Source organism: Nansenia antarctica (assembly GCF_963989245.1).
Source record: "Nansenia antarctica genome assembly, chromosome: 3".
Classification (NCBI taxonomy): domain Eukaryota; kingdom Metazoa; phylum Chordata; class Actinopteri; order Argentiniformes; family Microstomatidae; genus Nansenia; species Nansenia antarctica.
The window spans coordinates 18,589,408-18,616,279 of NC_137688.1; the positions used below are offsets into that span (position 1 = coordinate 18,589,408).

The 26,872-nt window shown below is 44.3% G+C and overlaps 5 protein-coding genes across 5 annotated transcripts in view; all 5 read left to right on the forward strand.

The window, feature by feature from the left end:
- Window positions 1–5,679: 5,679 nt before the first annotated feature.
- On the forward strand, window positions 5,680–8,148 carry LOC308153114 (protocadherin gamma-C5-like; the record flags this gene model as incomplete). The annotated part of the gene is made up of 1 exon (XM_080526209.1): window positions 5,680–8,148. The coding sequence occupies one exon, from the start codon at window positions 5,680–5,682 to the stop codon at window positions 8,146–8,148; it is 2,469 nt and encodes an 822-aa protein (XP_080382335.1).
- Window positions 8,149–9,220: 1,072 nt separating this feature from the next.
- Window positions 9,221–11,698, forward strand: LOC308153115 (protocadherin gamma-C5-like; the record flags this gene model as incomplete). The annotated part of the gene is made up of 1 exon (XM_080526210.1): window positions 9,221–11,698. One exon carries the CDS (start codon window positions 9,221–9,223, stop codon window positions 11,696–11,698), a length of 2,478 nt encoding a protein of 825 aa, XP_080382336.1.
- Window positions 11,699–13,498: 1,800 nt separating this feature from the next.
- Window positions 13,499–15,970, forward strand: LOC308152211 (protocadherin gamma-C5-like; the record flags this gene model as incomplete). Its single annotated transcript, XM_080525135.1, has 1 exon — window positions 13,499–15,970. The coding sequence occupies one exon, from the start codon at window positions 13,499–13,501 to the stop codon at window positions 15,968–15,970; it is 2,472 nt and encodes an 823-aa protein (XP_080381261.1).
- Window positions 15,971–17,033: 1,063 nt separating this feature from the next.
- The window catches only part of LOC308152209 (protocadherin gamma-C5-like), a gene marked incomplete at both ends in the record, with an annotated part of 32,497 nt that continues 22,658 nt past the window's right edge, over window positions 17,034–26,872 (forward strand). Inside the window, one exon of the mRNA XM_080525129.1 lies at window positions 17,034–19,484. Coding sequence (XP_080381255.1) covers window positions 17,034–19,484 — 2,451 coding nt within the window. The remainder of the gene's footprint in view (window positions 19,485–26,872) is intronic.
- Window positions 21,372–23,885, forward strand: LOC308153116 (protocadherin gamma-C5-like; the record flags this gene model as incomplete). The annotated part of the gene is made up of 1 exon (XM_080526211.1): window positions 21,372–23,885. One exon carries the CDS (start codon window positions 21,372–21,374, stop codon window positions 23,883–23,885), a length of 2,514 nt encoding a protein of 837 aa, XP_080382337.1.

The following is a 26,872-nucleotide window of genomic DNA, read 5'->3' on the forward strand; positions in this document are numbered from 1 at the left end:
AGTCCTGACTGGTTGACTGTGCTTGGCACTGTGCACCAATAACATGCAGAACTGTACAAAGAGATCTACTCCCTCCCCCCATCCATCGTAACCCTTATGCTCAGAGCTGGAGGAGAGAGAGGAGAGAGAGGGATGCGCATTTAGACACAAAGCGTCTCCGACACAATGTGTTTGAGAGACATTAGATTACCCGTTCTCCATTACCATTCCTGCGAGGGGACGAATTTTGTATGAAAATTATAGCGTTTTTTTGTTGTGTGTGTTGAGGAACAATGTGGAATAGACTGACTGTGTGGCAGGTGCTGCTGTGGTGCCATCATTTCTTTATCTTGTGGAGTACAATAGAGGGACAGACTCGCTACACCATCCCGGAGGAACTGAAACAGGGCTCTGTGGTAGGAAATCTAGCGAAAGATCTGGGTTTGGGACTATCTGAGCTTTACCGTCGTAAATTACGGATAACCTCGGAGGCTGGTAAGCAGTATTTCAGTGTGGACCTGGGGAAGGGAGAGCTGGTCGTGAGTGAGAGGATAGACAGAGATGATATGTGTGGACAAAGCGTTCCGTGTCTATTGCCTTTGGAGGTCGTGATAGAAAACCCCTTGCAGCTCCACCGGGTCGAGATAGAAATACAGGATATTAATGACAATTCTCCCAGTTTTCTTACTAAAGAACGAGTGTTGAAGATAGCCGAATCAATAAACCCAGGAGCACGATTTCCTCTCGAAAGTGCGCTAGATCCTGACGTAGCTGCGAATACAATTCGCTCTTACACCATTAACAAAAACGACCACTTCAAGATAAACATAAAAAATCATAAGGATGGAACCAAAGTCCCTGAACTTATCCTTGAAAAAGCTCTTGACCGAGAGAAGCAGCCTGTACACAAGCTTATTCTCACCGCTGTAGACGGGGGTGATCCGGTGCATTCAGGAACCTCTGAGATTAGTATCATGGTTCTTGATATTAATGATAACGCACCGCAGTTTGAGAGGCAGCTTTACGAGGCCAGTGTGAAAGAAAATGTTTCACCGGGCACTGAGGTATTACGCGTTAAAGCGACCGATCCAGATGAAGGACTGAATGGAGAGATCGAGTATTTCTTTGGGGAACAAACGCTAGAATCTCTGATAGCGTTGTTTGATATCGACCAAATAACAGGAGTGATTGTTGTGAAAGGGCAGCTAGATTATGAACTCACAACCTTACATAAATTCGATATTCTCGCTAAAGACAAAGGTAACCCAGAGATGGATGGACATTGCAGTGTTGAAATTAAAATAATTGACATCAACGACAATGTACCGGAGATCATTGTGACATCTTTAACCACACCTGTCCCAGAAGATTCTGCTATCGGGACCGTGATCGCTCTGATAAGCGCAAAAGACCCGGATTCTGGAAATAATGGAAAGGTGAGGTTAAGCCTGTCTCCAAAATCTCCATTCAAATTGAACCCGTCCGTCTCCAAACATTACGCATTGGTAACGAATGCGCCTCTTGACTGTGAGAGTCATTCTCAGTATAGCATAGAGATCAGTGTGAGTGATTCGGGCAAACCGCCGTTATCTAGTAAGAAAATAATCACTGTTGATGTTTTAGATGTGAATGACAATCCACCACGTTTTACGCAGCGATCCTACACAGTGTATGTGAAAGAGAATTACGCACCAGGGAAAATATTATGTTCAGTATCCGCCACTGATCCAGACATGGGCGATAATGCCAAGATCTCCTACTCCATCCTAGACTCCAAAGTGCAGGACGTGTCTGTGTCCTCCTACGTGTACATGAACTCTGATAACGGCAGCATCTACAGCATGCACTCGTTTGACTATGAGAAACTGAAGGTGTTTCAGATTGTGGTGCAGGCAAAGGACCACGGCTCTCCCTCTCTGAGCAGCAACGCCACTGTCCATGTTTTTATCCTGGACCAGAACGACAATGCCCCCGCTGTTATTTACCCCTCCGCTGTCCTGGGCTCGCTCTCTCATCAGAAGATGCCGCGCTCCGCTAAAGCGGGCCACCTGGTTACTAAGGTAACGGCCGTGGACGCAGACTCGGGCCATAACGCCTGGATCTCGTATAAGCTGGCGGAGGCCACAGACGGGTCTCTGTTCACTGTCAATCTGTACACAGGGGAGGTCAGGACTAAACGCGCCGTGTCCGAGCAGGACGACTCCTCACAGAGGCTGCTGATAGAGATAAAGGACGACGGGGAGCCGGTCCAGTCCGCCACAGTCACAGTGGCCATACTGGTAGAGGACGGGCTCCACGAACCCATCTTGGACCTCCGGCAGAAAGCGCCAGAGCCCAGCAAGAAAAGCGGCAGAATCACCCTTTACTTGATCCTCTCTCTGGCCTCGGTGTCCGTGCTGTCTCTGTTGACTTTTGTGATCTTAGCTGTGAAGTGCGTTAGAAACAGCAGAAGCAGCGGTAGTTGCTGCATGAGACGGGCCGACTATGACGGCTACAAGAACCCCAACAGAAACCTGCAGATCCAGCTCAACTCTGACGGGCCTATTAAGTACGTGGAGGTCCTGGGAGGGGACATGTTGTCTCAGAGTCAGTCGTTCAGGTCCTGTCTCTCTCCCATGTCAGAGTTTAGTGATTTCACCTTCGTTAAGCCCAGCAGCACCACTGACTTTAAGGAGATGATCAACGTCCTAGACGCGTCTTTACCCGACAGCGCCTGGACCTTTGAGAGCCAGCAGGTGAGCAGCGATGAAAATAGTATATGACGGTTTAGATTCTGGTTTATATCCATCTTGTGTGTGATGTATATCATCATAGTGAAGAAATTAAAAAATGTATGTCACTGCCGGTGTGATATCATCATAACATACATCGCTTAGATCTTTCAGTAATTATGACATCACACTTTTAGTTATGCCTGATAGGCCGATACATAGTGATTGCATCATAATGAAATAATGCTATGACAACGAAGTTGTCTGTGGACAAACATAGCAAGTTTGTAATGGAAGCTCTATACGAGACTAGTAAATAAAGCTATTTTAGCGATTTTATTATGACAAGATATTTCTATTTCATTTTCGATACATTGGTACTGGTACATGTAGGTATATGTAGCATGGGATCAAGTTTGAAAGCCAAATATCTGTATTGCTTGCCAGTGTTACAGCGCTGTGCTTCTGTGAGTCTCCAGTGACGTTCAACTTCACCACAGTATTGATTTTGAATTATGTCAGATTCAAGATTGGGTTTTACTGTATGATGTATTTCATCAAGTTTTTGTTGCACCATTCTACAGACAATTGCTTCCTATTTTAGTCGTATTATGTAGGCTACTCAAATATTTCAGCCCATTACTATTTCAGCTGAACAAAACATGTCCAACTGTGTCTCTTTCAAGTTCTCCAGGTCTTCACTCACAATGATTTATCAGGACTGTGAATAAATTACATATATTTCTTTGTTTTGGTATAAAGAGAAGCTGACTATTTCTGCTAAATGATTACATGTGTATCCTTTGTACCAGCTCTATAGAGTGTCCCCGTTTTCCTTGGTTTAGGGTTTAGAATATCAGCATTTCAGCACCATTGGTGTGGACAGCTGTCATCCAGTTGAACCAATAGTGTTTTGGTTGATGAGATGTAAATAAAATCTCAGTTACACTTGTTGTGAAGTATTTTCATGTGTATGTCAGATCATATTAGTAGGGGCGGGGCTAGGGGGTGGCTACTTGGGCTCAAGCCCCGGATGTTTTCTGAAAAGCCCCGAATGTTTTACTTTAAAAAATAAAATAAAAAAACTCTCGTGAGTAACGTGCAGTACCGGAGTCCAACAGAGAGGCAGCAGCTGCGCGACATTAGCCTGCGTACTGCGTAGCCTGCCCTGCCCTGAAGAAGAAGTGATCTCAATCAGTGCCTGACTTGCAAAATTGTAAGGATGGATATCCGAAAGTTTTTTTCAACAAAACAAGCGCCAAGAACTGTTGCAGCAGCAGTATCAGCAGCTGACAACAATGACATCACCAGCAGTGATGATGACATAGATGATGTTTCAGGTTTGTGAATCTTATTAGAAAGGTGACTGACTCACTGACACTACTTTTCCGGTTTGCTAATGCTAGCTGGCTATCATAACATAACGTTATGTTATAATGAAAATGAAACATAGCAAGGTACTGTTACGGTACATGGTAAGAAATCAAACAAAGGATAATACTTATACAAATAAAGTGAAGAACAGGCTGATAGTCTTTGATATCTGCACTCTGGTTGACTGAGTAACTAGTGAAAAAGAATGATGTAACGTTAATGTTACAGCTAGTAAACATGGAGTAACCACATTAAGTATGCCCTTATGGTAGTATGTATGTATACAGAACATGACTCAAATCTATCCTAAGATGTAAGATGTAACTAACTAAGTTTGTTTAATGTCCCAGGGGGAATTTTATTTCAGTACTATACACAGGCCAACAATACATGTAATATATCGTCATATAACACAGGACAAGACTCTAAATACAATATAAGTGGTGAGCACAGAGTCTGCCCTGATATACATACTGTAACATAACTAGCCTCAGCCCATCAATTATGTAATTCTATACAAATATAATGGTGACTGACTTGTGTGTGTGTGTGTGTGTGTGTGTGTGTTTACTGTCTATTTTGTAATACAGGTCAGCTGCTATTCAATGGCGCGTTCTGGCCTGCAGGGGGAGCTACGTGTGCTGACCTCCCTCTGTGCCCAGAACCACCACAATTAGTTTGCTTCATTAAAGGGTGTGAATGTATATGTTGTTCTCCAGTGCCTTTTGTCCGCTTTAAGGTGGTGGTAAGTTGAAGGTTGAAGGCAAATTTTTCCGGCGCGCTCCGTGCGCACATTATATTCTCCCTCTGGGCTAAGCCCCGGATCTCCTACAATCCTAAATCCGCCCCTGGCATATAGCCGTAATGCTTCGTTATATTGGGCTTCATTCGAATACTAAAACATTACATGTTTTTTCTATTTTCTTCTAGCTTTCATATATTGTCAACACTAGTGACATACAGAATAATTAATTGTTGTTTCGAAGGAATTAAACGAGGCCTATGGCATGACAAAAATGACATTTGACAATAGCCTATACAAAATAAAGCACATATCTAGTGATAACTGTCTCACCACAAATGTTTATTTTAATATACACCACGTATATTGAAAGGATATTGCTCTCACACTTTCAGTACTGTGCACAGAGATGGGATACTTTGTTCTCGTATATAACGTCAAGCCACTATTTTGGTAAGGCAACACATTAGTTTATAATGGAAAACATGGTTCCATTATTCCCACTCACTCTGCTTTGTGGAGCGCATGGAGGAGGGACTACTGTGGCTTTAAGAAGCCTATTCTGGTGTACCTTATTGGATGTTAGAGATTTGTGTTGTGCACCAATAACACGCAGAACTGTACAAAGAGATCTACTCCCTCCCCCCATCCACAGCATCGTAACCCTTACAATGCCCAGAGCTGGAGGAGAGAGAGGGATGCGCTCACACACGGAGATGAAATACAATCTGAAAACACTATCATCATCGTGATTCAAAATTATGTAAAATGCTAACTGGAATATGCAGTATTCGGATGGATTTTAATAATAGGCTAATCTTTGTTCTGGAAAATACAGTATTTCAATGGTGAACACATTGTAACGGATCAGGGATGACAAAGAGAATGGGATACCGAGACTGGAGATGGCATGCTCTTTGGTGGCATCATTTCTTTCTCTTGTGGAGTACAATAGACGGACAGACTCGCTACACCATCCCGGAGGAACTGAAACAGGGCTCTGTGGTAGGAAATCTAGCTAAAGATCTGGGTTTGGGACTATCTGAGATTTTTGACCGTAAACTGCGCGTCGCCTCCGAGGCAGGGAAGCAGTATTTCAGTGTGGATGCGGGGAAGGGCGAGCTGGTCGTCAATGAGAGAATAGACAGAGAGACTTTATGCGGACAAAGCGCCAGCTGCGTTTTACCGCTGCAGGTTGTTATAGAAAACCCGCTACAACTGTATCGCGTTGAGGTTGACATACAAGATATTAATGATAATTCCCCGAATTTCCCGTCAAAGGAAGTAACATTAGAGATAGCAGAATCAACTGCTGCAGGTGTACGCTTCCCTTTGGAAAGTGCACAAGACCCAGATGTTGGGAGTAATTCACTGAAGTCGTACACCCTTAGTAAAGACGAATGTTTTAGTTTAAAAGTTAAAGAACTCGCAGGTGGAAGAAAAGTCCCAGAACTGGTCCTGGCGAAACCTCTGGACCGAGAGAGAAAATCCGTCCACCGACTGTTATTAACGGCCCTCGACGGAGGCAGTCCCGTCAGATCTGGAATCTCACAAATAATTATTAAAGTGCTTGATATAAATGACAATGTTCCCATTTTTGAAAAGCCCGTTTATAAGGTGTCTATCAGCGAAAACAGTGGCGAGGGTACTTTTATAGTTAAACCTGCTGCAACAGACGTTGATGAGGGTCAAAACGGGAATATTGAATATTCGTTTGGTGTGCATACACCAGATTCGATACTGTCTTTGTTTGAGATTGATTCTGTTTTGGGAAAAATATTCCTGAAAGGGAAATTAGATTTTGAGAGCACTACACATTATGAAATTGACATCAGTGCAAAAGATAAGGGTATTCCTAAAATGGAGGGACATTGTAGTGTTCATGTGGAGGTAATCGACGTTAATGACAACGCTCCCGGAATAGTTCTCACCTCCCCACCGAGCCCGGTGCGCGAGGATGCACCCAGTGGAACGGTTGTGGCTTTGATCAGTGCCCGGGACCTTGACTCCGGGGATAACGGTAAAGTTACCTTACAACTCCCGCGAGGCTATCCTTTTAGTCTGAAATCTTCATTTTCTAATAACTACGCATTGATTACTAGTGGTGTTTTAGACCGCGAGAACTTCTCAGAGTATAAAATTGAGATAACAGCCAGTGATTCGGGCTCTCCTCCCCTGACTACCAAGAAAACTATACCTGTCAGTATCATAGACGTCAACGACAACCCCCCTAAATTCACTCAGCCCTCCTATAATGTGTATTTAAAAGAGAATGGATTACCAGGCGCCATACTCTACTCAGTATCCGCCTCTGACCTGGATTTCGGAGATAATGCCAAGATCTCCTACTCCATCCTAGACTCTAAAGTGCAGGACGTGTCTGTGTCCTCCTACGTGTACATGAACTCTGATAACGGCAGCATCTACAGCATGCACTCGTTTGACTATGAGAAACTGAAGGTGTTTCAGATTGTGGTGCAGGCAAAGGACCACGGCTCTCCCTCTCTGAGCAGCAACGCCACTGTCCATGTTTTTATCCTGGACCAGAACGACAATGCCCCCGCTGTTATTTACCCCTCCGCTGTCCTGGGCTCGCTCTCTCATCAGAAGATGCCTCGCTCCGCTAAAGCGGGCCACCTGGTTACGAAGGTAACGGCCGTGGACGCAGACTCGGGCCATAACGCCTGGATCTCCTATAAGCTGGCGGAGGCCACAGACGCGTCTCTGTTCACTGTCAATCTGTACACAGGGGAGGTCAGGACTAAACGCGCCGTGTCCGAGCAGGACGACTCCTCACAGAGGCTGCTGATAGAGATAAAGGACGACGGGGAGCCGGTCCAGTCCTCCACAGTCACAGTGGCCATACTGGTAGAGGACGGGCTCCACGAACCCATCTTGGACCTCCGGCAGAAAGCGCCAGAGCCCAGCAAGAAAAGCGGCAGAATCACCCTTTACTTGATCCTCTCTCTGGCCTTGGTGTCAGTGCTGTCTCTGTTGACTTTTGTGATCTTAGCTGTGAAGTGCGTTAGAAACAGCAGAAGCAGCGGTAGTTGCTGCATGAGACGGGCCGACTATGACGGCTACAAGAACCCCAACAGAAACCTGCAGATCCAGCTCAACTCTGACGGGCCTATTAAGTACGTGGAGGTCCTGGGAGGGGACATGTTGTCTCAGAGTCAGTCGTTCAGGTCCTGTCTCTCTCCCATGTCAGAGTTCAGTGATTTCACCTTCGTTAAGCCCAGCAGCACCACTGACTTTAAGGAGATGATCAACGTCCTAGACGCGTCTTTACCCGACAGCGCCTGGACCTTTGAGAGCCAGCAGGTGAGCAGCGATGAGTAGTGATGTGACGGTTAATGTTCTCGTCTTTTGTACTGTGACGTCAATAAACAAAGACAGCAGATTGTCGTTAGTGACGCATACACTTACACAGTGCTTCTATCTCCCTCTCATCTGTTTCATATAGATGAAAGCGTATACATTTTAGTCCGATATCTAGTCTTATCATAATTTCAGCGTTTAACAAAACCAAGTTTCAAACTCATCCATGAGTTTCAGAAGTTATAACATAATTGAGCAATATGTATATGTATTACTGCAAAATCATTAGGCCTACAATATTTGCTGAATAAGATTGGTGCTACAGGAAGCTTTGTCTGTGTTGTTTTGTGTGGTTGGGTTGGGGGGTTCAGCACCATCAGTGTGGACAGCAACAGGACATTCTCCCTTCGCAATGAAGTGCAAATGTAATTCAGTTACATTTGTTTGTTTATTAATACGATTTATTGCTTGAGGATTACATTCAAATATTGCTTTACGCACTCGAATTCACGTCTATATTATTATTTGTATTAATATTATAGTGCAACATATTGAATATGTGTTGTTGTTTCAAAGGAATTGTGTATCTAAAATGATTCAAAATGGCTATAGGCCTACAAAATCCAGCAACGTTCTTAATTCTTTGACGTATATAAAGGTACTATTTTGGTAAGGCGACACTACAGCTAGTAGTAGCCTAAGGGGAAATGTGGTTCCATTAATCCCACTCACTCTGCTTTGTGGAGCGCAGGGAGAAGGGGCTACTGTGGCTTTAAGAAGCCTATTCTGGTGTATCTTATTGGATGTTAGAGATGTGTGCTGTGCACCAATAACATGCAGAACTGTACAAAGAGATCTACTCCCTCCCCCCATCCACAGCATCGTAACCCTTACAATGCTCAGAGCTGGAGGAGAGAGAGGGATGCGCTCACACACGGGGATGAAATACAATCCGAAAACACTATCAATATCGTGATTGTAAATTATCCTAAATTGCTATCTGGAATATGTAATCTTCTGATGGATTTTAATAGTAATCTTTGTTCTGGAAAATACATTATTTCAATGGTGAACACTTTGTAACGGATCAGGGATGACAAAGAGAATGGGATACCGAGACTGGAGATGGCAGGCTCTTTGGTGCCATCATTTCTTTCTCTTGTGGAGTACAATAGACGGACAGACTCGCTATACCATCCCGGAGGAACTGAAACAGGGCTCTGTGGTAGGAAATCTAGCTAAAGATCTGGGTTTGGGACTATCTGAGATTTTTGACCGTAAACTGCGCGTCGCCTCCGAGGCTGGGAAGCAGTATTTCAGTGTGGATGCGGGGAAGGGCGAGCTGGTCGTGAATGAGAGAATAGACAGAGAGACTTTATGCGGACAAAGCGCCAGCTGCGTTTTACCGCTGCAGGTTGTCATAGAGAACCCGCTACAGTTACACCGCATAGAGGTGGAAATACGAGACATAAATGACAATTCTCCTAGTTTCCGTACAGAGGAGCGCACGTTAAAAATAGCAGAATCTACCGGGTCGGGCGTCCGTTTTCCATTGGAAAGCGCAGAAGACCCTGATGTTGGTAGTAATGCGTTGAAGTCGTACGTTCTGAGTAAAGACGAATGTTTTAGTTTAAAAGTGAAAGACATTGAGGGTGGTAGGAAGGTCCCTGAGCTGGTCCTGGAGAAACCTTTAGACCGAGAGAAAAAGGCTGTTCACCAGCTACTCTTAACAGCTCTAGATGGGGGCAATCCGTCTAGATCCGGGACGTCACGGATAATCATTACAGTTCTTGATAACAATGATAATCATCCAGTATTTGAGAAGGCTGTATATAAAGTGTCAGTAAGCGAAAATAGTTTGAAAGGTGCGTTCATTATTAAGCCTAAAGCCACGGATTCTGATGAGGGTCTCAATAGTGAAATAGAATTCTCATTTGGCGTGCGCACACCAGATTCGGCGTTGACTATTTTTGAGATTGACCCCTTAACAGGGACACTATTTTTAAAAGGTGAATTAGACTATGAGACGGCTGCTTCGTATCCTGTCGACATTACTGCAAAAGACAAAGGCATCCCTGAAATGGAGGGACATTGTCGTGTGCAGGTGGAGGTAATAGACGTTAATGACAATCCTCCAGAAATTATTCTTACCTCCCAACCGAGCCCGGTGCGCGAGGACGCACCCAGTGGCACGGTAGTGGCTTTGATCAGTGCACGGGACCTTGACTCCGGGGATAACGGTAAAGTTACCTTACAACTCCCGCGAGGTTATCCCTTTAGTCTGAAACCTTCGTTTTCTAATAATTACGCGTTGATTACTAGTGGTGTTTTAGACCGTGAGAACTTCTCAGAGTATAGAATTGAGATAACAGCCACTGATTCGGGCTCTCCTCCTCTGACTACAAAGAAAACTATACCTGTCAGCATCATAGACGTCAACGACAACCCCCCTAAATTCACTCAGCCCTCCTATAATGTGTATTTAAAAGAGAATGGATTACCAGGCGCCATACTCTACTCAGTGTCCGCCTCTGACCTGGATTTCGGGAATAATGCCAAGATCTCCTACTCCATCCTAGACTCTAAAGTGCAGGACGTGTCTGTGTCCTCCTACGTGTACATGAACTCTGATAACGGCAGCATCTACAGCATGCACTCGTTTGACTATGAGAAACTGAAGGTGTTTCAGATTGTGGTGCAGGCAAAGGACCACGGCTCTCCCTCTCTGAGCAGCAACGCCACTGTCCATGTTTTTATCCTGGACCAGAACGACAATGCCCCCGCTGTTATTTACCCCTCCGCTGTCATGGGCTCGCTCTCTCATCAGAAGATGCCTCGCTCCGCTAAAGCGGGCCACCTGGTTACTAAGGTAACGGCCGTGGACGCAGACTCGGGCCATAACGCCTGGATCTCGTATAAGCTGGCGGAGGCCACAGACGGGTCTCTGTTCACTGTCAACCTGTACACAGGGGAGGTCCGGACTAAACGCGCCGTGTCCGAGCAGGACGACTCCTCACAGAGGCTGCTGATAGAGATAAAGGACGACGGGGAGCCGGTCCAGTCCGCCACAGTCACAGTGGCCATACTGGTAGAGGACGGGCGCCACGAACCCATCTTGGACCTCCGACAGAAAGCGCCAGAGCCCAGCAAGAAAAGCGGGAGAATCACCCTTTACTTGATCCTCTCTCTGGCCTCGGTGTCCGTGCTGTCTCTGTTGACTTTTGTGATCTTAGCTGTGAAGTGCGTTAGAAACAGCAGAAGCAGCGGTAGTTGCTGCATGAGACGGGCCGACTATGACGGCTACAAGAACCCCAACAGAAACCTGCAGATCCAGCTCAACTCTGACGGGCCTATTAAGTACGTGGAGGTCCTGGGAGGGGACATGTTGTCTCAGAGTCAGTCGTTCAGGTCCTGCCTCTCTCCCATGTCAGAGTTCAGTGATTTCACCTTCGTTAAGCCCAGCAGCACCACTGACTTTAAGGAGATGATCAACGTCCTAGACGCGTCTTTACCCGACAGCGCCTGGACCTTTGAGAGCCAGCAGGTGAGCAGCGATGGAAATAGTATATGATGGTTTAGATTCTGGTTTATAGCCATCTTGTGTGGGATGTATATCATCATAGTGAATAACTTATTTTTTTGATGTCACTGCCGGTGTGATATCATCATAACATACATCGCTTTGATCTCTCACTAATTATGACATCATACTTTTAGCTATGCCTGATAGGCCGAGAGTGATTGCATAATAATCAAATAATACCATAATAACAAAACTGTCTTTGGACAAACTTAGCAAGTTTGTAATGGAAGCTCTATATGAGACTAGTAAGTAGTACGTTTATTATCATGACAAAATTGTTTTATTTGATTCGATAGATTGGTACTGGTACATGTAACGTGGCTAAGGTGATAAAGCGGAAAACCAAATTTTTTAAATGAACCTGCACAGTTTTTTTTTTCCATTTACGGGATGATGGGGAAAGCGAAATAAGGAACACTTGTTAAATGTAATACAACGGGATCAAGTTTGAAAGCCAAATATCTGTATTGTCATGTCAGTGTTACAGCGCTGTGCTTGTGTGGGTGTCTCCAGTGACGTTCAACTTCACCACCGTATTGATTTTGAATTATGTCAGATTCACGATTGTGTTTTACTCTGGGATGTATTTTATCAAGTATTTGCACCGGTCTACAGACAATGGCTTCCTATTTTAGTCGTATTATATAGGCTGCTCAAATATTTCAGCCCATTACTATTTCAGCTTAACAAAACATGCCCAACTGTGTCTCTTTCAAGTTCTCCAAGTCTTCACTCACAATGATTTATCAGGACTGTGAATAAATTACATACATTTCTGGGTTTTGGTATTAAGAGAAGCTGACTACTTCTGCTTAAGTATTTGACGTGTTTCCATTGTACCACCTCTATAGAGTGTCCCCGTTTTCCCTGGTTTAAGGAGGGTTTAGAACATCAGCATTTCGGCACCAGTGTTATGGACAGTTGAACCAATAGTGTTGTGGTTGATAAGATGTAAATAAAATCTCAGTTACACATGTTGTGAAGTATTTTCATGTGTATGTCAGATCATATTAGTTTTGATATAGTGTTAATGCTTCGTTATATTGGGCTTCATTTTAATACTAAAACATTAGGCTATACATCTTGTGGATTTTTTATTGTTATTTTCCTCTAGCTTTCATATATTGTCAACACTATTAATATTGACAAATACAGAATATTTAGTTGTTGTTTCGAAGGAATTAAGTGAGGCCTTTGGCATGATAAAGATGATATATGACAGTATACAAAATGGAGCAAATATCTAGTGATCACTGTCTCGCAATGTTTGTATATTGAAATGATATTGCTTTCACTCTTGCAGTACTGTTCACAGAGATGGGCTACTTTGTTGTCGTATAGCCTATACAGTAAAGCCACTATTTTGGTAAGGCTACGCTACAGACATTAGTTTATAATGGAAAATATGGTTCCATTATTCCCACTCACTCTGCTTTGTGGAGCGCATGGAGGAGGGGCACTGTGGCTTTAAGAAGCCTATTCTGGTGTACCTTATTGGATGCTAGAGATGTGTGCTGTGCACCAATAACATGCAGAACTGTACAAAGAGATCTACTCCCTCCCCCCATCCACAGCATCGTAACCCTTACAATGCTCAGAGCTGGAGGAGAGAGAGGGATGCGCTCACACACGGAGATGAAATACAATCCGAAAACACTATCATTATCGTGATTGTAAATTATCCTAAATTGCTATCTGGAATATGTAATCTTCTAATGGATTTTAATAATAATCTTTGTTCTGGAAAATACAGTATTTCAATGGTGAATAGATTATAACGGACCAGGGATGACAAAGAGAATGGGATACCGAGACTGGAGATGGCAGGCTCTTTGGTGGCATACTTTCTTTCTCTTGTGGAGTACAATAGACGGACAGACTCGCTACACCATCCCGGAGGAACTGAAACAGGGCTCTGTGGTAGGAAATGTAGCTAAAGATCTGGGATTGGGACTATCTGAGATTTTTTACCGTAAACTGCGCGTCGCCTCCGAGGCTGGGAAGCAGTATTTCAGTGTGGATGCGGGGAAGGGCGAGCTGGTCGTGAATGAGAGAATAGACAGAGAGACTTTATGCGGACAAAGCGCCAGCTGCGTTTTACCGCTGCAGGTTGTCATAGAGAACCCGCTACAGTTACACCGCATAGAGGTGGAAATACGAGATATAAATGATCATTCTCCCAGTTTTCTCACAAAAGAGCGTGTTTTGAAAATGGCAGAATTGACCGCTGTAGGCACACGTTTTCCTTTGGAGAGTGCCCAAGACCTTGACGTTGGCAGTAATTCGCTTAAGTCGTACACACTGAGTAAAGACGAATGTTTTAGTTTGAAGTTGAAAGAACTTGCGGGTGGGAGAAAAGTGCCAGAGCTGGTGTTAGAGAAACCGCTGGACAGAGAAAAACAGGCTGTACATCAGTTACTGTTGACAGCTCTAGACGGGGGCAGTCCAGTCCGATCCGGGACATCACAGATCACTGTTAGTGTTCTGGATAATAACGACAATGTCCCCGTGTTTAAAAAAGCTTTGTATAAAATACATGTGAATGAGAACAGTGCAATTGGCTCCTCATTGATTAAACTTGAAGCTATGGACGCAGACGAGGGGGTCAATGGAGAGATTAACTACGCTTTTGGTGACCACACACCAGATTCTATATTATCAGTATTTCAGATCGATTCGATAACGGGGGAGATGATGTTTAAAATGGAATTAGATTTTGAAAGCTCTGCAACTTATGAAATTGACATTACTGCCAAAGACAAAGGTATTCCTGAAATGGAGGGGCATTGTCGTGTGCAGGTTGACGTAATTGACGTTAATGACAACGCTCCTGAGATCGTTCTCACCTCCCAACCAAGTCCAGTGCGCGAGGACGCACCCAGTGGCACGGTAGTGGCTTTGATCAGTGCACGGGACCTTGACTCCGGGGATAACGGTAAAGTGACGTTAATTCTTCCTCGAGGTTACCCTTTCAGTCTGAAACCTTCATTTTCTAATAATTATGCGTTGGTCACTAGTGGTGTTTTAGACCGCGAGAACTTCTCAGAGTATAATATTGAGATAACAGCCACTGATTCAGGTTCTCCTCCCCTGAAAACCAAGAAAACTATACCTGTCAGCATCATAGATGTCAACGACAACCCCCCTAAATTCACTCAGCCCTCCTATAATGTGTATTTAAAAGAGAATGGATTACCAGGCGCCATACTCTACTCAGTGTCCGCCTCTGACCTGGATTTCGGGGATAATGCCAAGATCTCCTACTCCATCCTAGACTCTAAAGTGCAGGACGTGTCTGTGTCCTCCTACGTGTACATGAACTCTGATAACGGCAGCATCTACAGCATGCACTCGTTTGACTATGAGAAACTGAAGGTGTTTCAGATTGTGGTGCAGGCAAAGGACCACGGCTCTCCCTCTCTGAGCAGCAACGCCACTGTCCATGTTTTTATCCTGGACCAGAACGACAATGCCCCCGCTGTTATTTACCCCTCCGCTGTCCTGGGCTCGCTCTCTCATCAGAAGATGCCTCGCTCCGCTAAAGCGGGCCACCTGGTTACGAAGGTAACGGCCGTGGACGCAGACTCGGGCCATAACGCCTGGATCTCGTATAAGCTGGCGGAGGCCACAGACGCGTCTCTGTTCACCGTCAATCTGTACACAGGGGAGGTCAGGACTAAACGCGCCGTGTCCGAGCAGGACGACTCCTCACAGAGGCTGCTGATAGAGATAAAGGACGACGGGGAGCCGGTCCAGTCCGCCACAGTCACAGTGGCCATACTGGTAGAGGACGGGCTCCACGAACCCATCTTGGACCTCCGGCAGAAAGCGCCAGAGCCCAGCAAGAAAAGCGGCAGAATCACCCTTTACTTGATCCTCTCTCTGGCCTCGGTGTCCGTGCTGTCTCTGTTGACTTTTGTGATCTTAGCTGTGAAGTGCGTTAGAAAAAGCAGGAGCAGCGGTAGTTGCTGCATGAGACGGGCCGACTATGACGGCTACAAGAACCCCAACAGAAACCTGCAGATCCAGCTCAACTCTGACGGGCCTATTAAGTACGTGGAGGTCCTGGGAGGGGACATGTTGTCTCAGAGTCAGTCGTTCAGGTCCTGCCTCTCTCCCATGTCAGAGTTTAGTGATTTCACCTTCGTTAAGCCCAGCAGCACCACTGACTTTAAGGAGATGATCAACGTCCTAGACGCGTCTTCTTTACCCGACAGCGCCTGGACCTTTGAGAGTCAGCAGGTGAGCAGCGATCAGTAGTGATGTGACGGTTAATGTTCTCGTCTTTTGTACTGTGACATCAATAATCAAAGACAGCAGATTGTCGTTAGTGACACACTTACACCGTGCTTCTATCTCCCTCTCATCTGTGTCATATAGATGAAAGCGTATACATTTTAGTCCGATATCTAATCTTATCATAATTTCATTGTTTAACAAAACCAAGTTTCAAACTCATCCATGGGTTTCAGACGTTATAACATAATTGAGCAATATGTATATGTATTACTTGTGCAAAATCATTAGGCCTACAATATTTGCTGAATAAGATTGGTGCTACAGGAAGCTTGGTCTGTGTTGTTTTGTGTGGTTGGGTTAAGGGGTTCAGCACCATCAGTGTGGACAGCAACAGGACATTCTCCCTGTGCAATGAAGTGCAAATGTAATTCAGTTACATTTGTTTGTTTATTAATAGGATTTCTTGCTTGAGGAATACATTCAAATATTGTTTTACTCACTCGAATTCACGTCTATATTATTATTTGTATTAATATAGTACAACATATTGAATATGTGTCGTTGTTTAAAAGGAATTGTGTATCTGGAATTATTCAAAATGGCTATAGGCCTACAAAATCCAGCAACGTTCTTAATTCTTTGACTTATATAAAGGTACTATTTTGGTAAGGCGACACACTCCAGCTAGCAGTTAATAATGGAAAAGATGGTTCCAACACTCACTCTGCTTTGTGGAGCGCATGGAGGAGGGGCTACTGTGGCTTTAAGAAGCCTATTCTGGTGTACCTTATTGGATGTTAGAGATGTGTGCTGTGCACCAATAACATGCAGAACTGTACAAAGAGATCTACTCCCTCCCCCCATCCACAGCATCGTAACCCTTACAATGCTCAGAGCTGGAGGAAAGAGAGGGATGCGCTCACACACGGAGATGAAATACAATCTGAAAACACTATTAATATCATGATTCAGAATTATGGTAAAATGCTAACTGGAATATGCAATCTTCTGATGGATTTTAATAATATTTTTGGTTGTGGAAAATACAGTCTTTCAATGGTGAATACATTATAACGGACCAAGGATGACAAAGAGAATGGGATACCGAGACTGGAGATGGCATGCTCTTTGGTGGCATCATTTCTTTCTCTTGTGGAGTACAATAGACGGACAGACTCGCTACACCATCCCGGAGGAACTGAAACAGGGCTCTGTGGTAGGAAATCTAGCTAAAGATCTGGGTTTGGGACTATCTGAGATTTTTGACCGTAAACTGCGCGTCGCCTCCGAGGCAGGGAAGCAGTATTTCAGTGTGGATGCGGGGAAGGGCGAGCTGGTCGTCAATGAGAGAATAGACAGAGAGACTTTATGCGGACAAAGCGCCAGCTGCGTTTTACCGCTGCAGGTTGTCATAGAGAACCCACTACAGTTACACCGCATAGAGGTGGAAATACGAGACATAAATGATCATTCTCCTAGTTTCCTTACAAAGGAGCTTTCGTTGAAAATATCTGAATCGACTGTTGCGGGCATGCGTTTTCCTTTGGAGAGCGCAGAAGACCCGGACGTGGGAAGTAACTCATTAAAATCGTATACTATTAGTAAAGACGAGTGTTTTAGTTTAAAGGTAAAAGACCTTAGTAATGGTAGAAAGGTCCCAGAGCTGGTGTTAGAGAAACCGCTGGACAGAGAGAAAAAAGCTGTCCACCGGCTACTCTTAACAGCGCTGGATGGGGGCAGTCCCGTCAGATCAGGTACCTCACAGATCATCATCACAGTGCTTGATAATAATGATAACGTTCCCTTGTTTGAAAAAAATATATACAAAGTTTCAATTCAAGAAAACAGCATGAAAGGCACTTTCATGGTTAAACTCAAAGCAACGGATATTGACGAGGGTCAGAATGGGCAGATAAAGTATACGTTTGGTGAACGCACTCCAGAGTCCGTGCTCTCTACGTTCGATATTGATCCAGACACAGGCGAAATGTTTTTGACAGGAGAGTTGGATTTTGAAACCGCTGCAAATTATGAAGTGGATATTAGTGCTAAAGATAACGGCACTCCTGAAATGGAAGGGCATTGTAGCGTGCAGGTGGAGGTAATAGACGTAAATGACAATCCTCCAGAAATCATTCTTACCTCCTCACCGAGTCCAGTGCGCGAGGACGCCCCGGGTGGCACGGTAGTGGCTTTGATCAGTGCCCGTGACCTTGATTCCGGGGATAACGGTAAAGTTACCTTACAACTCCCGCGAGGTTATCCCTTTAGTCTGAAACCTTCGTTTTCTAATAATTACGCGTTGATTACTAATGGTGTTTTAGACCGCGAGAACTTCTCAGAGTATAATATTGAGATATCAGCCACTGATTCGGGCTCTCCTCCTCTGACTACCAAGAAAACTATACCTGTCAGCATCATAGACGTCAACGACAACCCCCCTAAATTCACTCAGCCCTCCTATAATGTGTATTTAAAAGAGAATGGATTACCAGGCGCCATACTCTACTCAGTATCCGCCTCTGACCTGGATTTCGGAGATAATGCCAAGATCTCCTACTCCATCCTAGACTCTAAAGTGCAGGACGTGTCTGTGTCCTCCTACGTGTACATGAACTCTGATAACGGCAGCATCTACAGCATGCACTCGTTTGACTATGAGAAACTGAAGGTGTTTCAGATTGTGGTGCAGGCAAAGGACCACGGCTCTCCCTCTCTGAGCAGCAACGCCACTGTCCATGTTTTTATCCTGGACCAGAACGACAATGCCCCCGCTGTTATTTACCCCTCCGCTGTCCTGGGCTCGCTCTCTCATCAGAAGATGCCTCGCTCCGCTAAAGCGGGCCACCTGGTTACGAAGGTAACGGCCGTGGACGCAGACTCGGGCCATAACGCCTGGATCTCCTATAAGCTGGCGGAGGCCACAGACGCGTCTCTGTTCACTGTCAATCTGTACACAGGGGAGGTCCGGACTAAACGCGCCGTGTCCGAGCAGGACGACTCCTCACAGAGGCTGCTGATAGAGATAAAGGACGACGGGGAGCCGGTTCAGTCCGCCACAGTCACAGTGGCCATACTGGTAGAGGACGGGCTCCACGAACCCATCTTGGACCTCCGGCAGAAAGCGCCAGAGCCCAGCAAGAAAAGCGGCAGAATCACCCTTTACTTGATCCTCTCTCTGGCCTCCGTGTCCGTGCTGTCTCTGTTGACTTTTGTGATCTTAGCTGTGAAGTGTGTTAGAAACAGCAGAAGCAGCGGTAGTTGCTGCATGAGACGGGCCGACTATGACGGCTACAAGAACCCCAACAGAAACCTGCAGATCCAGCTCAACTCTGACGGGCCTATTAAGTACGTGGAGGTCCTGGGGGGGGACATGTTGTCTCAGAGTCAGTCGTTCAGGTCCTGCCTCTCTCCCATGTCAGAGTTCAGTGATTTCACCTTCGTTAAGCCCAGCAGCACCACTGACTTTAAGGAGATGATCAACGTCCTAGACGCGTCTTTACCCGACAGCGCCTGGACTTTTGAGAGTCAGCAGGTGAGCAGCGATGAAAATAGTATATGACGGTTTAGATTCTGGTTTATAGCCATCATGTGTGTGACGTATAGGCCTATATCATCATAGTGAATAAATTATTTTTTTGATGTCACTGCCGGTGTGATATCATCATAACATACATCGCTTTGATCTCTCACTAATTATGACATCACACTTTTAGTTATGCCTGATTGGCCGAGAGTGATTGCATAATAATCAAATAATACCATAATAACGAAGCTGTCTTTGCACAAACATAGCAAGTTTGTGATGGAAGTTCTATACGAGACTATAGTAAATAAAGCTATTTTAGCGATTTTATTATAATGACAAAATATTTTTATTTGATATTCGATACATTGGTAGGCCTACTCGTACATGTAGCGTGGCTAAGGTGATCAGTCGCTAATAAAGCGGAACACCTCATTTTGAAAATGAACCTGCACCGTTGTTCACACTGTCTCCATTTACGGGATGATGTGGAAAGCGAAATAACCAACACTAGTACATTTTAATAAAATGGGATCAAGTTTGAAAGCCAAATACCTGTATTGCTTGTCAGTGTTACATCGCTGTGCTTGTGTGGGTGTCTCCAGTGAAGTTCAACTTCACCACCGTATTGATTTTGAATAATGTCAGATTCACGATTGGGATTTAGGCCTATACTTTGTGATATATTTTATCATGTTTTTGCACCGTTCTACAGACAATGGCTTCCTATTTTAGTCGTATTATGTAGGCTAATTAAATATATCAGCCCATTAGCCTACTATTTCAGCTGAACAAAACGTGCCCAACTGTGTCTCTTTCAAGTTTTCCAAGTCTTCACTCACAATGATTTATCAGGACTGTGAATAAATTACATACATTTCTGTGTTTTGGTATTAAGAGAAGCTGACTATTTCTGCTAAAGTATTTGATGTTTCCTTTGTAGGCTACCAGCTCTATGTGTCCCGTTTTCCTTGGTTTAAGGAGGGTTTTAGAATATCAGCATTTCAGCACCATTGGTGTGGACAGTGGTCCTCCAGTTGAACCAATAGTGTTGTGGTTGGTGAGATGAAAATACAATCTCAGTTACACTTGTTGTGAAGTATTTTCATGCGGATGTCAGATCATATTAGTTTTGATATAGTGTTAATGCTTCGTTATGTTGGGCTTCATTTGAATACTAAAACATTACATATTTTTTCTATTTTCCTCTAGCTTTCATATATTGTGAACACTATTAATAGTGAGAAACACAGAATATTTAATTGTTGTTTCGAAGGAATTAAATGAGGCCTGTGGCATGATAAATATTATAAATGACAGTATACAAAATGGAGCAAATATCTAGTGATAACTGTCTCGCAAACAAATGTTTGTTTTCATATACACCACGTATATTGAAAGGGTATTGCTCTCACTCTTTCAGTACTGTTCACAGAGATGGGCTACTTTGTTGTCATATATAAAGCCACTATTTTGGTAAGGCAACACATTAGTTTCTAATGGAAAACATGGTTCCATTAATCCCACTCACTCTACTCTGCTTTGTGGAGCGCATGGAGGAGGGGCTACTGTGGCTTTAAGAAGCCTATTCTGGTGTACCTTATTGGATGCTAGAGATGTGTGCTGTGCACCAATAACATGCAGAACTGTACAAAGAGATCTACTCCCTCCCCCCATCCACAGCAACGTAACCCTTACAATGCTCAGAGCTGGAGGAGAGAGAGGGATGCGCTCACACACGGAGATGAAATACAATCTGAAAACACTATCATCATCGTGATTCAAAATGATCTAAAATGCTAACTGGAATATGCAATCTTCTGATGGATTTGAATAATAATATGTGTTCTAAGAAATACAGCATTTCAATGGTGAATACATTGTAACGGATCAGGGATGACAAAGAGAATGGGATACCGAGACTGGAGATGGCAGGCTCTTTGGTGGCATCATTTCTTTCTCTTGTGGAGTACAATAGACGGACAGACTCGCTACACCATCCCGGAGGAACTGAAACAGGGCTCTGTGGTAGGAAATCTAGCTAAAGACCTGGGTTTGGGACTATCTGAGATTTTTGACCGTAAACTGCGTGTCGCCTCCGAGGCTGGGAAGCAGTATTTTAGTGTGGATGCGGGGAAGGGCGAGCTGGTCGTGAATGAGAGAATAGACAGAGAGACGTTATGCGGACAAAGCGCCAGCTGCGTTTTACCGCTGCAGGTTGTCATAGAGAACCCGCTACAACTGTATCGCGTTGAGGTTGAAATACAAGATATTAATGATAATTCCCCTAGTTTCCCGTCAAAGGAAGTAACATTAGAGATAGCAGAATCAACTGCTGCAGGTGTACGTTTGGAAAGTGCACAAGACCCAGATGTTGGGAGTAATTCACTGAAGTCGTACACCCTTAGTAAAGACGAATGTTTTAGTTTAAAAGTTAAAGAACTCGCAGGTGGAAGAAAAGTCCCAGAACTGGTCCTGGCTAAACCTCTGGACCGAGAGAGAAAATCCGTCCATCGACTGTTATTAACGGCCCTCGACGGAGGCAGTCCAGTCAGATCTGGAACCTCACAAATAATTATTAAAGTGCTTGATATAAATGACAATATTCCCATTTTTGAAAAGCCAGTGTATAAGGTTTCTATCAGCGAAAACAGTGCTGAGGGTACTTTTATAGTTAATCCTGCTGCAATAGACGTTGATGAGGGTCAAAATGGGAATATTGAATATTCGTTTGGTGTGCATACTCCAGATTCGATATTGTCTTTGTTTGAGATTGATTCGGTATTAGGAAAAATATTCCTGAAAGGGAAATTAGATTTCGAGAGCTCTATGCATTTTGAAATTGACATCAGTGCAAAAGATCAGGGTATTCCTAAAATGGAGGGACTTTGTAGTGTCCATGTGGAGGTAATAGACGTCAATGACAACGCTCCCGAAATTGTTCTCACCTCCCAACCGAGCCCGGTGCGCGAGAATGCACCCAGTGGAACGGTAGTGGCTTTGATCAGTGCACGGGACCTTGACTCCGGGGATAACGGTAAAGTGACGTTAACCGTTCCTCGAGGTTACCCTTTCAGTCTGAAACCTTCATTTTCTAATAATTACGCATTGATTACTAGTGGTGTTTTAGACCGCGAGAACTTCTCAGAGTATAATATTGAGATAACAGCCACTGATTCGGGCTCTCCTCCTCTGACTACCAAGAAAACTATACCTGTCAGCATCATAGACGTCAACGACAACCCCCCTAAATTCACTCAGCCCTCCTATAATGTGTATTTAAAAGAGAATGGATTACCAGGCGCCATACTCTACTCAGTATCCGCCTCTGACCTGGATTTCGGAGATAATGCCAAGATCTCCTACTCCATCCTAGACTCTAAAGTGCAGGACGTGTCTGTGTCCTCTTACGTGTACATGAACTCTGATAACGGCAGCATCTACAGCATGCACTCGTTTGACTATGAGAAACTGAAGGTGTTTCAGATTGTGGTGCAGGCAAAGGACCACGGCTCTCCCTCTCTGAGCAGCAACGCCACTGTCCATGTTTTTATCCTGGACCAGAATGACAATGCCCCCGCTGTTATTTACCCCTCCGCTGTCCTGGGCTCGCTCTCTCATCAGAAGATGCCTCGCTCCGCTAAAGCGGGCCACCTGGTTACTAAGGTAACGGCCGTGGACGCAGACTCGGGCCATAACGCCTGGATCTCGTATAAGCTGGCGGAGGCCACAGACGCGTCTCTGTTCACTGTCAATCTGTACACAGGGGAGGTCCGGACTAAACGCGCCGTGTCCGAGCAGGACGACTCCTCACAGAGGCTGCTGATAGAGATAAAGGACGACGGGGAGCCGGTCCAGTCCGCCACAGTCACAGTGGCCATACTGGTAGAGGACGGGCTCCACGAACCCATCTTGGACCTCCGGCAGAAAGCGCCAGAGCCCAGCAAGAAAAGCGGCAGAATCACCCTTTACTTGATCCTCTCTCTGGCCTCGGTGTCCGTGCTGTCTCTGTTGACTTTTGTGATCTTAGCTGTGAAGTGCGTTAGAAACAGCAGAAGCAGCGGTAGTTGCTGCATGAGACGGGCCGACTATGACGGCTACAAGAACCCCAACAGAAACCTGCAGATCCAGCTCAACTCTGACGGGCCTATTAAGTACGTGGAGGTCCTGGGAGGGGACATGTTGTCTCAGAGTCAGTCGTTCAGGTCCTGCCTGTCTCCCATGTCAGAGTTCAGTGATTTCACCTTCGTTAAGCCCAGCAGCACCACTGACTTTAAGGAGATGATCAACGTCCTAGACGCGTCTTTACCCGACAGCGCCTGGACCTTTGAGAGCCAGCAGGTGAGCAGCGATGAAAATAGTATAAGACAGTTTAGATTCTGGTTTATATCCATCTTGTGTGTGACGTAGGCCTATATCATCATAGTGAATAAATTATTTTTTTGATGTCACTGCTGGTGTGATATCATCATAACATACATCGCTTTGATCTCTCACTAATTATGACATCATACTTTTAGTTATGCCTGATAGGCCGAGAGTGATTGCATAATAATCAAATAATACCATAATAACGAAGCTGTCTTTGGACAAACATAGCACGTTTGTAATGGAAGCTCTATACGAGATTGGTAAGTAGTAAGTGTATTATCATGACAAAATAGTTTTATTTGATTCGATACATTGGTACTGGTACATGTAGCGTGGCTAAGGTGATCAGTCGCTAATAAAGCGGAAAAACTAATTTTGAAAATGAACCTGCACAGTTTTTCACACTGTCTCCATTTACGGGATGATGGGGAAAGCGAAATAAGGAACACTTGTTAAATGTAATACAATGGGATCAAGTTTGAAAGCCAAATATCTGTATTGTCATGCCAGTGTTACAGCGCTGTGCTTGTGTGGGTGTCTCCAGTGACGTTCAACTTCACCACCGTATTGATTTTGAATAATGTCAGATTCACGATTGGGTTTTAGGCCTACTTTGTGATATATTTTATCTTGTTTTTGCACCGTTCTACAGACAATGGCTTCCTATTTTAGTCGTATTATAGGCTAATCAAATATATCAGCCCATTAGCCTACTATTTCAGCTGAACAAAACATGCCCAACTGTGTCTCTTTCAAGTTTTCCAAGTCTTCACTCACAATGATTTATCAGGCCTGTGAATAAATTACATACATTTCTGTGTTTTGGTATTAAGAGAAGCTGACTATTTCTGCTAAAGTATTTGATGTGTTTCCTTTGTAGGCTACCAGCTCTATAGAGTGTCCCGTTTTCCCTTGTTTAAGGAGGGTTTTAGAATATCAGCATTTCAGCACCATTGGTGTGGACAGTGGTCCTCCAGTTGAACCAATAGTGTTGTGGTTGGTGAGATGAAAATAAAATCTCAGTTACACTTGTTGTGAAGTATTTTCATGCGGATGTCAGATCATATTAGTTTTGATATAGTGTTAATCCTTCGTTATGTTGGGCTTCATTTGAATACTAAAACATTACATCTTTTTTCTATTTTCCTCTAGCTTTCATATATTGTGAACACTATTAATAGTGACAAATACAGAATATTTAATTGTTGTTTCGAAGGAATTAAATGAGGCCTGTGGCATGATAAATATTATAAATGACAGTATACAAAATGGAGCAAATATCTAGTGATCACTGTCTCGCAAACAAATGTTTGTTTTACACCACGTATATTGAAAGGGTATTGCTCTCACTCTTTCAGTACTGTTCACAGAGATGGGCTACTTTGTTGTCATATATAGGCCTTAAGCCACTATTTTGGTAAGGCAACACATTAGTTTCTATTGGAAAACATGGTTCCATTATTCCCACTCACTCTGCTTTGTGGAGCGCAGGGAGGAGGGGCCACTGTGGCTTTAAGAAGCCTATTCTGGTGTATCTTATTGGATGTTAGAGATGTGTGCTGTGCACCAATAACATGCAGAACTGTACAAAGAGATCTACTCCCTCCCCCCATCCACAGCATCGTAACCCTTACAATGCTCAGAGCTGGAGGAGAGAGAGGGATGCGCTCACACACGGAGATGAAATACAATCTGAAAACACTATTAATATCATGATTCAAAATGATCTAAAATGCTAACTGGAATATGCAATCTTCTGATGGATTTGAATAATAATATGTGTTCTAAGAAATACAGTATTTCAATGGTGAATACATTGTAACGGATCAGGGATGACAAAGAGAATGGGATACCGAGACTGGAGATGGCATGCTCTTTGGTGGCATCATTTCTTTCTCTTGTGGAGTACAATAGACGGACAGACTCGCTACACCATCCCGGAGGAACTGAAACAGGGCTCTGTGGTAGGAAATCTAGCTAAAGATCTGGGTTTGGGACTATCTGAGATTTTTGACCGTAAACTGCGCGTCGCCTCCGAGGCTGGGAAGCAGTATTTCAGTGTGGATGCGGGGAAGGGCGAGCTGGTCGTGAATGAGAGAATAGACAGAGAGACTTTATGCGGACAAAGCGCCAGCTGCGTTTTACCGCTGCAGGTTGTCATAGAGAACCCGCTACAGTTACACCGCATAGAGGTGGAAATACGAGACATAAATGACAATTCTCCTAGTTTCCTTACAAATGAATTTACATTAGAACTAGCAGAATTGGCTGCAGTGGGCACGCGTTTTCCGTTACAGAGCGCAGAGGACCCCGACGTGGGAAGCAATTCGCTCAAATCTTATACTTTGAGTAAAAATGAATGTTTTACATTGAAGATAAAAGAAATTGAGGATGGAAAGAATGTCCCTGAGCTGGTCCTGGAGAAACCACTAGACAGAGAGAAAAAAGCTATACACCGTCTTCTATTAACAGCGCTAGACGGGGGCAGTCCCGTCAGATCCGGGACCTCGCAGATAACCATTACTGTGCTTGATATTAACGATAATTTTCCAGTTTTCGAAAAGACTGCCTATAAAGTTTCTTTAAGCGAAACGAGTGTAAAAGGTACTTTCATTACTAAGCCTAGAGCTACGGACGTGGACGAAGGTCTGAATGGTGAGATAAAGTATTCTTTCGGGAAACATACGCCAGATTCGGTATTGTCAACGTTTGAGATTGATCCGTTGACAGGGGAGATCTTTTTAAAAGGGGAACTGGATTATGAGAAGACTGCTTCTTATCGGATTGATATTACTGCTAAAGACAAAGGTATCCCTGAAATGGAGGGACATTGTCGTGTGCAGGTGGAGGTAATAGACATTAATGACAATCCTCCTGAAATCATTCTTACCTCCCAACCGAGTCCAGTGCGCGAGGACGCACCGGGTGGCACGGTAGTGGCTTTGATCAGTGCACGGGACCTTGACTCCGGGGATAACGGTAAAGTTACCTTACAACTCCCGCGAGGCTATCCTTTTAGTCTAAAA